The sequence below is a fragment of the Trifolium pratense genome, linkage group LG7 (assembly GCF_020283565.1).
Source record: "Trifolium pratense cultivar HEN17-A07 linkage group LG7, ARS_RC_1.1, whole genome shotgun sequence".
Taxonomy (NCBI): domain Eukaryota; kingdom Viridiplantae; phylum Streptophyta; class Magnoliopsida; order Fabales; family Fabaceae; genus Trifolium; species Trifolium pratense.
The window spans coordinates 47,894,560-47,908,257 of NC_060065.1; the positions used below are offsets into that span (position 1 = coordinate 47,894,560).

At 30.8% G+C, this 13,698-nt stretch overlaps 1 protein-coding gene and 1 long non-coding RNA gene across 2 annotated transcripts; one reads left to right on the forward strand and one right to left on the reverse strand.

The window, feature by feature from the left end:
• Positions 1 to 5,566: 5,566 nt before the first annotated feature.
• Positions 5,567 to 6,897, forward strand: LOC123899501 (probable F-box protein At2g36090). The gene has a single exon (XM_045950648.1). It carries the CDS (start codon positions 5,695 to 5,697, stop codon positions 6,679 to 6,681), a length of 987 nt encoding a protein of 328 aa, XP_045806604.1. The 5' UTR covers positions 5,567 to 5,694; the 3' UTR covers positions 6,682 to 6,897.
• A 2,991-nt stretch (positions 6,898 to 9,888) lies between these two features.
• On the reverse strand, positions 9,889 to 10,447 carry LOC123899394. Its single transcript, XR_006805577.1, has 2 exons — positions 10,227 to 10,447; positions 9,889 to 10,124 (listed from the first exon to the last, which is right to left on the reverse strand). It is a non-coding gene; the product is annotated as an uncharacterized LOC123899394 (long non-coding RNA).
• Between the last annotated feature and the right edge of the window lie 3,251 nt (positions 10,448 to 13,698).

Sequence of the window (13,698 nt, forward strand, 5' to 3'; positions counted from 1 at the left end):
CGACCCAAATCCACACCCCACAAAACTCTATCGGTTCCAGCAGAAAGTAGGGTGAATACCCTACTCATAGAATGAACCATTCAACCTATCAACCAGACACTCGACAAAAAATGTCTCTTCCAAAAAGAATACATCATTTCGGGAGTTTCAGATAGTCGACACAATAGTATGCCAAATTATCAACCACCTTAACCTATCTTTCTTACCTATGTCCAAGAAACCCTCAACAACCCAAAATAACGAGGCACCAACTCAACATCCAACCACCAAAAAATACCATACCAAATAGGTGAAATTTGACTGCAAGATTTTTTTTATAAATTTAATTTATAATACCATCAACTTTACATAGTATTTACTTTATAATAGAATTTACACTTAACTTACAACCAACAAATTTCAAACAAACTAAAGTTAGAACCGTGTGACCATGACGGGCTCATTTGTTACAAATTATTTGAAAGAAAAATTAATCTTTAAGTAAAAATTCATTTTTAGTGCTTTACTTTTAAAAATTAAAATATATAATTTTTTTATCCCACAATCACTTTGATTTTAATCTCAAATAGTCGAGCATATAATTGATTGCGGTATAAAAATAAATATATTTTATATTTTGTGACTACATTAATTAAAATCATAATGTTGATATATAATATGTACATGCATGCAATTACATAAGATGATACTGTAGTATACCACTACTAGTGTGTATCTATATCTATATATGTAGGTGGACGATGGGGCACGTTGTTTTCTTAGATAATAAATAAATCAAATTGGGTGCAAATTGCACAGTTGATGGACTACGGGTATTTGGAAGAAGAAGAAAAAAGTGTCCAAAACGTACTCAATTAACCCCCCAACTATCAACTACAACAATGAAAATTACGTCCCTATATATCCAAAGTCTCTTGTTAGTGGATGTGAATACCAAATTAATTAATATAAACTGTACTACAATAATTCAATTCGTATGACTAATTTCAACTTTCAATTAAGTAACTTATGTAATAAAAAAAATTAATGACAAATTGTTTAAGAAAAATTTAAATTTTATTTTTTAATGAAATAACTTTTTTGTTGACTAAATCAATACTCTAACCATTATCTATATGTCTTATCGATTATTATTATTAAGGGTCTCGTTAACATGTGCCCTTAAGATATACCAAAATAGAAATTTAACATTTAATGATACAAGAAATTTAATGCTTCAAAAGTCAAAATGCACAAATTAGCATTTAATAATTTCTATTTTTGCTTCCTTAACATGTGCCTTAAGAGCACAAGTTAACATTCTTCTATTATTAATTAATTGGAGATGGTAATGTTCCACTTTCCACATGGCTAAAGTCCAACATTTCATTTTCCCTTTCTTTTATTTCAATTTCAATAGAAAGGTCACCACTTTATGTGATAAAAGATTATTTGTATACATGGATTTATTTTTTTTTTTGAAAGAGTACTTATTGTTGAATTGTTTTTAGTTTATTTAGAGTTTCGCATTGCTCAAATTTTCCGGATGCTAAGTGTATATTTGTGCATTCGTAAAAAAAAAGAAGTGTATATTTGTTCTTGTAAAAAAACAGTGTATATTTGTGATTAAATTCTTTTACCCTTTAAACTAATTTTTAGAATGAGATTAAAGTTCATTTAACATTTATAAATGTACCGAGAGAGCAATGTAATTAAAGATTAAAGTTCATTTAACATTTATAAATGCACCGAGAGAACAATATAATTAAAGATTTAATTCGTTCACCCTTTAAACTAATTTTTAAGATAAGTCAAAAAAAAAAAACTACAGTAATTTTTAAGATGAGATTAAAATTCATTTAACATTCATTGCTCAAATTTTCTGATGCAAATTAGTGTATATTTCCAAATTTCCAATGCTGTTAACAATAACTAATCTCCTTCGATGAGCTGTGGGGCACACAAAGTGAATTCTCCTCTCCCAACCGAATTTTTTTCGTACGCATGAGTCAAAAATCGAACTCTTGACCGTATGCTTAAGGGGACTAAGACAATTACTACTTGGACCAATTTATTGTCGGTAAATATTTAAATCTTTAAAGCAATTATTGTATATATAAATAATAATATATTACTGTATTTCAAAAAGCAGGCATAAAACGTTTTTATAAAAAATATACTATAGTAGTAAGTGGTAATAATAGATGTGCGAGTATTATAAAAAAAAAAAAAAATGCACAAATAGTGTAAAATTACGTACAGACGTGTAAAATAATTTTACACTGTCAACCAATCACAATCATGCTTTCCGTCACGTCAGTTCACTTAACTCCACTTTCTTGATATGACATGAAAGATTGAAGCATTCTTATTGATTGAGTGTGTAAAATTTTTTTTTCACTCTATCTGAACTTATGTCCATTAAACTAAAAAAAATAAAATTAGATGGTGTGTATCGTTGAATCAATTTTATGAAAGTGTGAGTCAAAAAAAGAAACAACAAATAAACGCTTTTATGAAAGCTCCTCCGTCCAAAAATGAAAACGTTTTTCTGAAAGTAAGATTTTGGTGGACCTAAGAATAATGACAACTTTAATTGACCTGGCTATTAACTCAAGTTGAGAGATGATGCAAATCTAATGCACTTTTTCTCATTGTTCAATCAACAATTAGCTAGTTGTCAACATGTCACAATTTGTGTTTAGCAAACTAATAGCTAATTGTTTAAGTTGATTAATACTAGTTGGATAAGGGTTAGTTCTTAATAGTTGTAATTTGGTTAGTGATTAAGAGTTTCATGACCCGCTACTAGTTTGGTAAAATCGGCTAATTGGTTGACAATGGAGATGCCTCGTTAATTACTATATTACTACTACTACTAATGAAATTAATTAGGATAGGATGAGCCAGCTTAGTTTTACGTATGAAATGGGGGGCTTTCATTGGTCCACATCAACCTGCCTCAGTCGACCACATTCACCTCACCGGGAGAGAGTTGTCTCTGGTGTGTTTTTCACTAGATATCCTCAATTGTACTTATTCATCCATTGATTCAATTTCTTAATAATTATAATTATAAGTGGTGAAAAAATAAAGGGTGGAGATTTCACTGAATTCTCTCCCCCACCTCACCACTTGCCTCACAAATTACCGTACATTTTTTATTTTATAAAATATTGATATATAACTTAAATTGTGAGATTTAATGAGTTATTTAGAGAGAAACTTATATACTCATAGATATTGAGTTACTTCATTTGATCACTGTATCTGGACTGGGCCTTCGGCCCAAACAGCTGAGGAAATCTTCCTCCTCAACTGTTGAGCACGGCCCAAAACATAGTAGGCCAAGATCATATTGTAATGTTCGACATCAGAATGATGAGTATTTACTGCCCATCAAAGCTCCTCGACCGTTTTCTGACAGTCATTGATGACGTTAATACCCTCATTAATGGTCTTGGCCCAACGTCGGAGGCTATCTATACTCCTCTCATGTAGAGGAGCCAAGTAGATTATTCTTACTCTTAAAAAATTTGCTTTACACTCTTACTAACATGAGCGTCGGGGCACCTGCAAGTACAAAACCCTCTTCCTATTCACCGAAATGGGAGAAAAGCACCACCTGACAAAGGTCGACTCTGATCAAGGTAAGATCAGTGGCATCGTCTGTGAAAAATTAAAATTTCCCCATCTTTTCTTAGAAACAAGACCAAAAATACCGATAAGCACCCAAATTCATGACCAATGGCCGGTGAAAACAACTATTAAGAACTTGATGGAAGTCGGGGTGACAATTGGACTATAATCAAGGTAATATCAATCACATTCACATTAAAATATGTATCACTTAATTATTTCAAAATTTCACATTAATTGTATTTTCTCTTTCTACCTTGTATCAATTAAGTACGTGTGATCAAATAAAATGAGTAAATCATTGTGACCACTCAAAATTTTCTGTCTTTAGAGTTACACTATTAGAGTAAAAACAAATGAGTTGTTTTGGATCTAATGAAACTCATAAAATATGATATAAGTGAAGTTCACCATTGAATTAATGTGCTCTAAGTACTCTAATTTCTCCCGTTTAAGGGCGGAGATGCTCATGGCCGACCCACCCCAATTTTTTTCTCTCATAGGTACAGTATTTAGTGACACTTATTAACTCGGGCTAAGTAGTCTGATTTGCTGGGGTTATCAACCTCCCTTAATTGTTCTCTCAAAAGAAAAAATTCTCTATTATTAATAATTCAAATGTCCCTTCTAAATTTTTTTTTTTTTTAAGCATCTTTTCTAATATTTTATTGATGTTTTACAATGAGTACTAGGTATATGAAGTTCGAACTCGAACCCCTAAATATAAAATGCGATATCTATTACCAACTAATCTGAGTTCATGGGACTATTCTTCCAATCTTTATTTCCTTACTTAAAAAGAAAGAAAAGTTAGTGCATGCATATCCAACAAATTCTAAAAAAGATCAGAAATCATTAATTAAGTAAGATAAGATGTTGAGTCGAAAAAAGCAAGATAAGATGTTAATGTTTATCTATAATAATAAAATCTTGACTTGAACATTTCATTAAAGAAGCTTCTAACAAAAGGAAATACTCCATATCTTTTACATAATTCCAAATTTCCATTAAACGAAGAGGGATTTGAATATTATTATTGTGGTAACGAGATTACGTCAACTATAAATTATTCCTAATATACTATTACTAGTTAAAAAACAAGCCAGAATTGACTTTCACTAAAAACAAAAAAGAAAAGCCAGTTTTGAATCTTGACTACTGCACTTCACAGTTAACACGCAAATCACGAGTCCCTCTCCTAACCCCTCCTCCTCCTCCTCCTACCTCTCACCATAACACTTTTAATTTTATATAATCGTAATCCTACCTTTCACCGTAACAGTAATTTTAGTCTCTTATGTTTATTCCGTTTCCAACATTAATCTACTATCAAATTTTAGTTGATTGAACAGACGAAAAATGTCACATAGATACTACACAGACTTATTTAATGACATGAATGCGTAAGAGTAAGCATTAAATGAGTTGCGTGACATTTATATGACATTTTTCATGTGTCTAGTCAATCGTAATTTCACATTAAGGACCAATGTTAAAAATCACAAAAACGCGAGGATTAAAAATATAATATAAAAAATGCATGGACTATTTTTAGAAGTCCGCCAAAATGTAGGAACTTAAAACATATTTAACTCATTTTTTAAATTTTATACTAACCATCAGCTTGGTGTTGTCTGTCTGTCTTTTGTTCGTGTGTAATTTATCTCTTATATATATATATATAATTTTTTTAGTAGCATAGTGACTAAAAATTTCACCTTAAAAGTAAATAAAAGTCCGAGGTTCCAATCATAGCTCCTACATATTATATATGTGATGTCTCTATCAACTGAACTAAACTCACGAGAATAACCGTCATATTTTTATATTAATTTATATTAAAATAAATTTAAACTATAAATAAATTTTACTAAAGTATTATACCCAATCATGTAAACTAGATACCGTATAAATAATTTATATTTTTCTCAACTTGGAAAAATGAATCAATTATTTCTCCTATATAAAACCCACCACTCTTTCGTCTTTCCCCTCCTCACACTCACACTTTCATTTCTCATACATTACTATTACTAAAACCCTTCCAAATATTCAACACAATACAAATTTCATTATATGGATTCATCAAATTCAACAAACTCACCAATCACCACAATCCACCCAGACATAATCCAATCACACATCCTCACGCGTCTCGACGGCACAACTCTCACCTCCGCCGCCTCCACCACCTCCCACCTCCACAATCTCTGCACTCAAAACCACCTCTGGCAAAAAATCACCACCACCACGTGGCCTTCTCTCAACGATACTCTAACCAAATCTCTCATCTCCACTTTCCCAAACTCTCACCGTTCCATTTTCTCCGACTCTTTCCCCTCCATCCATTACTCCTCCGCTTCAACACCACCGGATGATTCTTCATCGCCATCACCGTTGAAAGAATTGATCTCCGCCGTTGATTTATACTATAAGGGTAAACCCGTCTTTTCAAAAGTTCTCAAAACAGAAACACATAAGGGATGGTTTTTATGTTCACCTTTATGGATTGAAATTCTCGAACCAAACGAGATTATTCAAACGCAAATAAAATTCGACCAAAACGACGTCGTTGAATGGCTTGAAAATAATTTAAGTTTAAGCTGGATTATTATTTCACCGACACGTAAGCGTTCGGTGAATTTGTCTAGCCGGTTACCGGTAACAGTTACACGTCATTGGTTAACGGATGAGTTAGAGGTTTTATACGCTGTGGTTATGGGATTAGTGCAGTGCACGGTAAAGGTCACGTGTTGTGGTAAATCTGGGGGTGAAATGCACGTGAGGGAAGTGAGTTTAAGTATGGAGGATATGTACGGAAGACATTTGATTGGGAGGGATAGTTTGGGGATTTTACAAGAAGTGATGGAAAATGGTGAGAGGAAGAAAGTGGATGTTGAGAAAATGAAGAGTGGATTTGAGGAATTTTGTTTGATGAAGAGAGAGAAAATAGAGAGAAAGTTGAAGAGAGAGAAAGTAATTGATATGGTTATTATGGTAATTGCAATTTTTATTTTTGCATTTATGTTTAGGTTTGTGAGGTTATGGGTTTCATCCAAATGAGTTTATTTGGGCTTTTGTTTTCTTGAGTTTCATCCAAATGAGGTTATGGGTTTACTTGTACAATGTAGGGGTTGGAATATGAAGTATAGAATTTAAAAGAGTTTAGGACAAACACATAAAAGAAAAAAGAGGAAGGGGATATATACAATTCAACGATATATATGTTTGGTTAAAAAAATGTATTTGTGAGTGAGAAATTAATGTTTGTTTGATTCATTTTTTCTTTTGATTGATATATCATGTTTAAGCAAATCAAGAGTAATGCTATATTTAGGCATTGTATCATTGTAAGAGTTAAATAAGTTTTTGATGTTTGTACATGTACCAATTTTCGATAGGAGTAGAAAATATAACCCCAATTCCAGCGTTTTAATGTGAAGGATCGAACTATGGGAGCAAATCGCCTTTCGTGCGGGTCGTAACTTACCCGACAAGAAATTTCACTACATTACGACCGTTATGGTTACGGCCGCCGTTCATCGGGACTTCAGTTGCCAGCTTCCCTAGTCACCAACTTCCTTAACCCTCCGACACTGGTCAGGCACCTTCTCCTTGGCCTTTTCTCATGTGCGCTGCTGATGGTGCCTTATCTGATTGGGTTCGGTTATCTCCACCCATCTTCCATTTATGAAAATACGGAAAAATTGAACCAAACCAAACTCATAGATTTCATCGGTTAGGACATTTTTTTGACTGAATTGGTCCATACCGAACTGATTAGACCCCTACATGCAAGCCTCAAATTTGTATTCTTGGACATTAGGGGTGGGCAAAAAAATCCAAAAACCAAACCGAACCGCCAAACAAAAAAAAACTAAACCATAACTAACAGTTTTAAAACTGAACTGAAACAGTTCAGTTCGGTTCATGATTATCAGTTTGGTTCGGTTCGGTTTGGCTTAATGGTTCAGTTATTTTTAGTGAAAAATTAGTTATGGTTTGATTTAAAACTATAAAACCGAACCATTTTAACATTTCGGTTCGGTTCAGTTCGAAAGACAATCAGTTCAGTTCGGTTATTATGAATTTTAAAAACAGTTTAGTTCAGTTCGGTTCGGTTTTCTTCCAAAACCGAACCATGCCCACCCCTATTCTTGGTAGCATCCAATTTTTTAAATCATTCCTAGTGCTCATTCATATCAAGTGATAGCGAGTGTTCATATTAGCTTCTTTTTCATTATTTTCACTCTTCTTGCCTCTTCCATGGAACACTCAATATCATATTGTCCACATTTCTTACAAATGAAGCACTAGATTTGACGCACAATAATTTCGATATGTCTATTATGGATGTGTCTTTCCTTTGCAATTAGACCAATTTCCACTTTTGGATTTTTCTTTTACCTTTCTTCAACTTCTTCTTGTCATTACCATCTTTATTGGTGATTTAAGTTTGCGGTGCTTGTTGAAATAATCTTTCCGTTCCTCTTTCAATTACCCCAAGTTCGTGAGTTTCTAAGAAAACTTACAATTCGTTTATCTTCGTGGTACTCACATTCTTTTATTCCTCAATTGCGATGACAATGAAATCAAATTGAGGAGCCGAGGTTCTCAATAATTTTCTCAATGATATGTTCACCAATTATGAACCCTTTTAAACACATGTTGAGCTCCAAATAGCGCCTTCATCATTGCACCCCACCTTTCCCAATTGACACCATAAAAAATTGTTGTTCCCATTCATGATTGCTTGGATGAACCTTACGAATTCACTTATTTGTTCCTTACAATCTCTCGTGTTTCCCATATTTCAACCCTAAGCTCTCGATGCTAGCGCAACAAATCATTCTTGCGACATAAGAAAAGTAAATGGAATGGAAGAATAACAAGGTGAGCATGATTGTAATCATCATTCTCTTTAAGGAAATGAAAACAAAGTGATTACAACTATTTATAGTGGTTAACTTATTAGTCAAGCAATTAACAAACTTAACTAATTAACAAAATGAATTAACTAGCTGACTAATGAAACAATGATGGTATTAATTGTCAAAACTTTGATGAAGTTTCAATAGAAAATTTTTGCTCATATATATGTATGTGTATGTATATATAAAAAATCAATGTTGGATTGATTTGCCCGTCATGTTTGATTTGATGCTCTTGACGTTTTTCTTTTAGGATTCTTAAAAAATTAAGGTTTAATGACATATTTAGTCCCCTATGTTTATTTTAGGTTATAATTTGGTCTCTTATTTTTAAAAGTTTTAAGTTGGTCCCTTATATTATTGATTTCAACAGTAAGTTCGTCTTTTTTATTAAATTTTGAGTTAATTTCTCCTAAGTTGTTCGTGTGCGCAAATCCATTAGCTACGTAGATGATTTAAACAAAAATTTGATCAAAATGACCAACTTGAAACTTTTTAAACATAAGAGACCAAATTGAAACCTAAAATAAACATAAGGACCAAATATGCAATTAAGTCAAAAATTAATAGGCAAATAAGAATAAATTCTATAGATTTATTATCATTATTGAAATTGTTAGAATTGTAGCCATCACAATGAAAGCATCATGATATTATTTTGTCCAAGACGAAGAAGTATGTGGGTGCAGTAACCGTAACTTGTAGTTTAGATATAGAATATATAAAGGGTAGTTATTTCATTTAATTTTTTTTTAAAATAAGTCGTAAAATGAAAATAATAATGTTAAAAATAGAAGAAATATAAAAAGGAGAAAACTTATATACATTGCTTTGGGTGAAGTTTTTTCTGTTCCTCTCAAAAAAATGTAGTTTTTTATATTTTTTAATTAAAAAAATAAAGAAAACTGTTTTTAAATAATAATAACCACCTTCATGTATCTAACACAGTAAAAACTATGTATAATCCATTATACATAAGTTTGGTCCATATAAAAATTATAAATTATAAGTTCAAATGCTACTTGAAAAAGTATATAAAAAAATCCTTAGACTAATTTTATCCAATAAACTTGCTAGTTAAATCAATAAGCTATAAGCTAGATTATTAACATTAAAAAAAATCTTAATTGTGCTTTTTGGCGCAAGAATAACAATATAACACAAATTTGTTTTGAATAACTTATATATATATATATAGCCCTTTTTAATGATTATTTAAATGCATACTAATATATATATATATATATATATATATATATATATATATATATATATATATAATATAACAATACACATTTGAGTTTTTCAAAGAAATTGAAAGGTTAGGAAAACAAAAATATGAGAAAAAGTATTAATTAACATTACGACGTAAAAATGAAATCATACAATTACACATAACAAAATTATATTTGTTTGTTGTTCACTTTTTTGTACCTAAAAACAATAGAATTATTTTTCAAATTAATTGTTACACTTACATACACTCACAATAAAAATCAACGCACCATGGAACTCGAGGAGCACCGTCGCACATATTTGATGGACAATCAGCAGTTTTGGAGCAGGGAATAGAACCTACAATATCAAATAAGAACAAAATAAATATTATGGAAATGTGATAAAATATTTTATATAAGATATATTAGATATTTGAAAATGGTGTGAAAATTGGCTTACCAATTTTGGTTGCAATAAGAAATAGAGAAAGAAAGATGATCAAAGCATGCAAAAAACATGGAATTAGAGTCATGTTTCCCTCCTTTGCATGTACTAAATAAAGTTGTTTGATCTCTTTATAAAAAAGTTTCTATGTTTTGTCAATTTAATTAAATACTTTTTAGCACTTAATTAAGAGTTGCAAGAAACCATATATTCAATAAATAGGAATTATTGTTAAATGTCTTTTAGGTACACCGATGTGTCATGTTTATCTCTAGCGATCACTCAATTCATCACTTTACTTTCAATATATATTTTTTATATCTCTTTTAACCTTTCATGATTGACAACTAAAACATATCAAAAGAGAAATATTAGGGAAGAATAATGAAAAACTATTTGTAAAAATAATGCATCGAAGAAGAGACTAGTGACTACACTTTTTTTAAAAAAAATAAATAAATTAAAGCTATCATCCATAGGGTAATGTTTTTTTATTGGCCTCCTAGTGTGGTTATTGTTAATACCCTCACAAGTGTACGATTCTATTATATTGACGTAATAAAAAGTGTATCGATCCAAATAGACTAATGAAAAAACAATGAAAAGGTTTATAATATACAAGTTTCAAAATATTATTTTTATTTTGTTTCCTTTAACATGCCCCTAGAGAAGGGCACATGTTAACATTTTATTCTTTCAAACCTTTGGGAAGCATCATTCTTAAAATCAATTTGAAACAATTCTCTACCAATATAAAAAAAAAATGAAAAGATTTTCTTAAACTTGAAGAATATAAAATTTTCTTGGAAGATAGGTACATGCTGAAATTTAAAGTTTATATATGTGTGAGTGAGACACCAAATGACCAAATATCAATTATATTGGAATTCACATTTGCTGATTCATTTATTCTTCTGATCGATATACCTTATTACGGAGTAATGAAGAATAATTTTATAAGATAACTTTTTTTATTTTTTTATTAATCATTCATTCAAATCGATAAGAGTACATCGATGTAATACAAATTCAAAATCGCTAAAAACAAAAAGGATGAATCTGCGAATAAACTCGCATCATCTGTGTTAATAGCATAAAACGACATATTGCATAAGCCTACATATTTGACTATATTGAAGTTTCCGGAATATCTATGCCTCCGAATCTGTAGCGTTGATGGCACAAAAGTCATTGATTGGATCTGCACTGAATCAACTTTAACCCTTCAACCTGAAACAAATGAACACCATACCAAGACGGGATAACAATACTCCGTATTCAGACGGGATAACAATAACAATACTCCGCACTAAGACGGGATAATCAAAACAAAGGATGATGAAATCACAAAAACAAACAAAAGAAATATTGAATATATGTGGAAATCACACTTATTTAATTAAAATAGAAAGAAAAACGATTTGGAGGGGTGAATTTAGGCCTAAATTGAGCCTAAATTACACCTCTCTAGTCAATCAAGAAGAAGAGAAAAAATAGTGACGGCTAGAATTAGAGGAGGAGAGGAGCAAATTGTGCAAATAGATGTTATTTTATATAAGATAACCATAATTTTTTTTGGAAAATTCGGCACCCAATTTGAAAACCGACTAATCCAAAGATCAATCTAATTATTTATTAAAGTCCGAAAAGTTCAAACTTAAGATTTAAAAAAATCACACTCTCAAATCACAAACCTACATGCTACATCGTAACTTCTCTTTTTCATATAAAATTTACTATATTTATTAATTTGTATGGAATTGACAAAGTGATTTACAATTTTGGTTGAAGAGAATAAATAACATAGTTTTTAACATATTGTGAAGGAAACATAAAACAAAATCTGGAGCATCTTTGTTTTGCCTTGTTGGCAATGTTTGAAATAAAGACGTCTCACAACCACCTATAGGAAAAAAGTTTGATCTTGTCCAATAACTGATGAATGGTATTAGTTGAGCCCCTGAACAACCTGTGATTTCTTTCCGTCCACACAACCCATACGCTAGCAAGCCAAATGAGTTGCAAAAGGAATTGGAGGAATTGGAGTTTAAACTCCAAATTCTCTACTTTTCAACATTTAAAAGTGTATGAGGGTTTCATAAAATGAACGAAAGTGTAGGAATGGATCTAAGAATCTATAAAACGGGGGGCCGAAATAATTAAATAATAAATATTAAATAAATCATAATAATTATAATAGTACTTAAATATGCTTAATAAAAAATAAAAAATAAAAAATAAAAAATACATTACATTGTTTATCTAAATTGTACACGACATTGCTCTATATCATAAAATTCATCAACAACTGAATCGTATTAATTAGTTTGAAATTCATTTTATATCTTATTTTTTAACCTATTTTTCCCAATCTTCATAGCAAGAAAATAATTTTTCATTTGTAGCAAACAATCACAACTAACGTAATTGAATTTTGACTTTAATTATTATCAAAATATTTTAAAGTAAATTGTTATAACTATTATGTTATGGGTGCACACCAAACTATTGTTACTAATCTTTTAATACATCTCTCAAATATTAATTTATGTAGTAGGTAAGAAAAATATATATATATATATGAGTCAGGATCCGTTGACACCAACTAGTTTGACACCAAATGTTACACCTCTCAATAACGTTTTAACCGATATAAATTTTATAAAATCCACCGTTGGATTGAAAGTTTACATCATATAGATCATTTGTGTAAAATTTCAGACAAATCCAAAATCATTTGATATGCTATTGAGACACATAAAGATTAACGGCATTTAAAAAAATACAAAAACCGTTAATTTTGATGTATCTCAATAACATATCAAATGATTTTGGATTTATTTGAAATTTTACACAAATGATCTATATGATGTAAACTTTCAATCCAACGGTGGATTTTATAAAATTTATATCGGTTAAAACGTTATTGAGAGGTGTAACATTTGGTGTCAAACTAGTTGGTGTCAACGGATCCTGACTCATATATATATATATATATGACAAAAGGGGGGGGGGGGGGGGGGGGGGCAGCCCCTAGTTGCCTTATGTCCGTCCCTGCCAAAGTGGAAGTTTTTTTTTTTTTTTTAACAAAGTCGGCGAGTACGAATCATTCGTTCTAATGTTACTAAAAAAAAAAGAAAGAAAGGGGAACATGTTCTAGACCTAATATATATGCATGGACCTAATGAGAGAATGACATCAAGAGTGGAAGAATATAACTATATGTGACAATAATAAAGCGCAATTGGTATGCAAATTATTCACACTCTTCTATATTCATACAAGAGACAATGGATAACTAAAATGAAGTGATATACGATGTGTTTCACTTGGAGAAGAAAACATTGAAACATACTCCCTCTGTCCCTTAATATAAGAGTTTTTTACGCATATTAAAAAAAGTTGATAGTGTAATAAATTTGTACCTTTTGGGTATTACAATTACTAAATTGTCCTTGGTGAAAAGATATATTTGTAGTTGACTTTT

What these genes read in the sequence shown, in the direction of transcription:
- LOC123899501 (XM_045950648.1), top strand. Translation starts at nt 5,695, where the DNA reads ATGGATTCATCAAATTCAACAAACTCACCAATCACCACAATCCACCCA.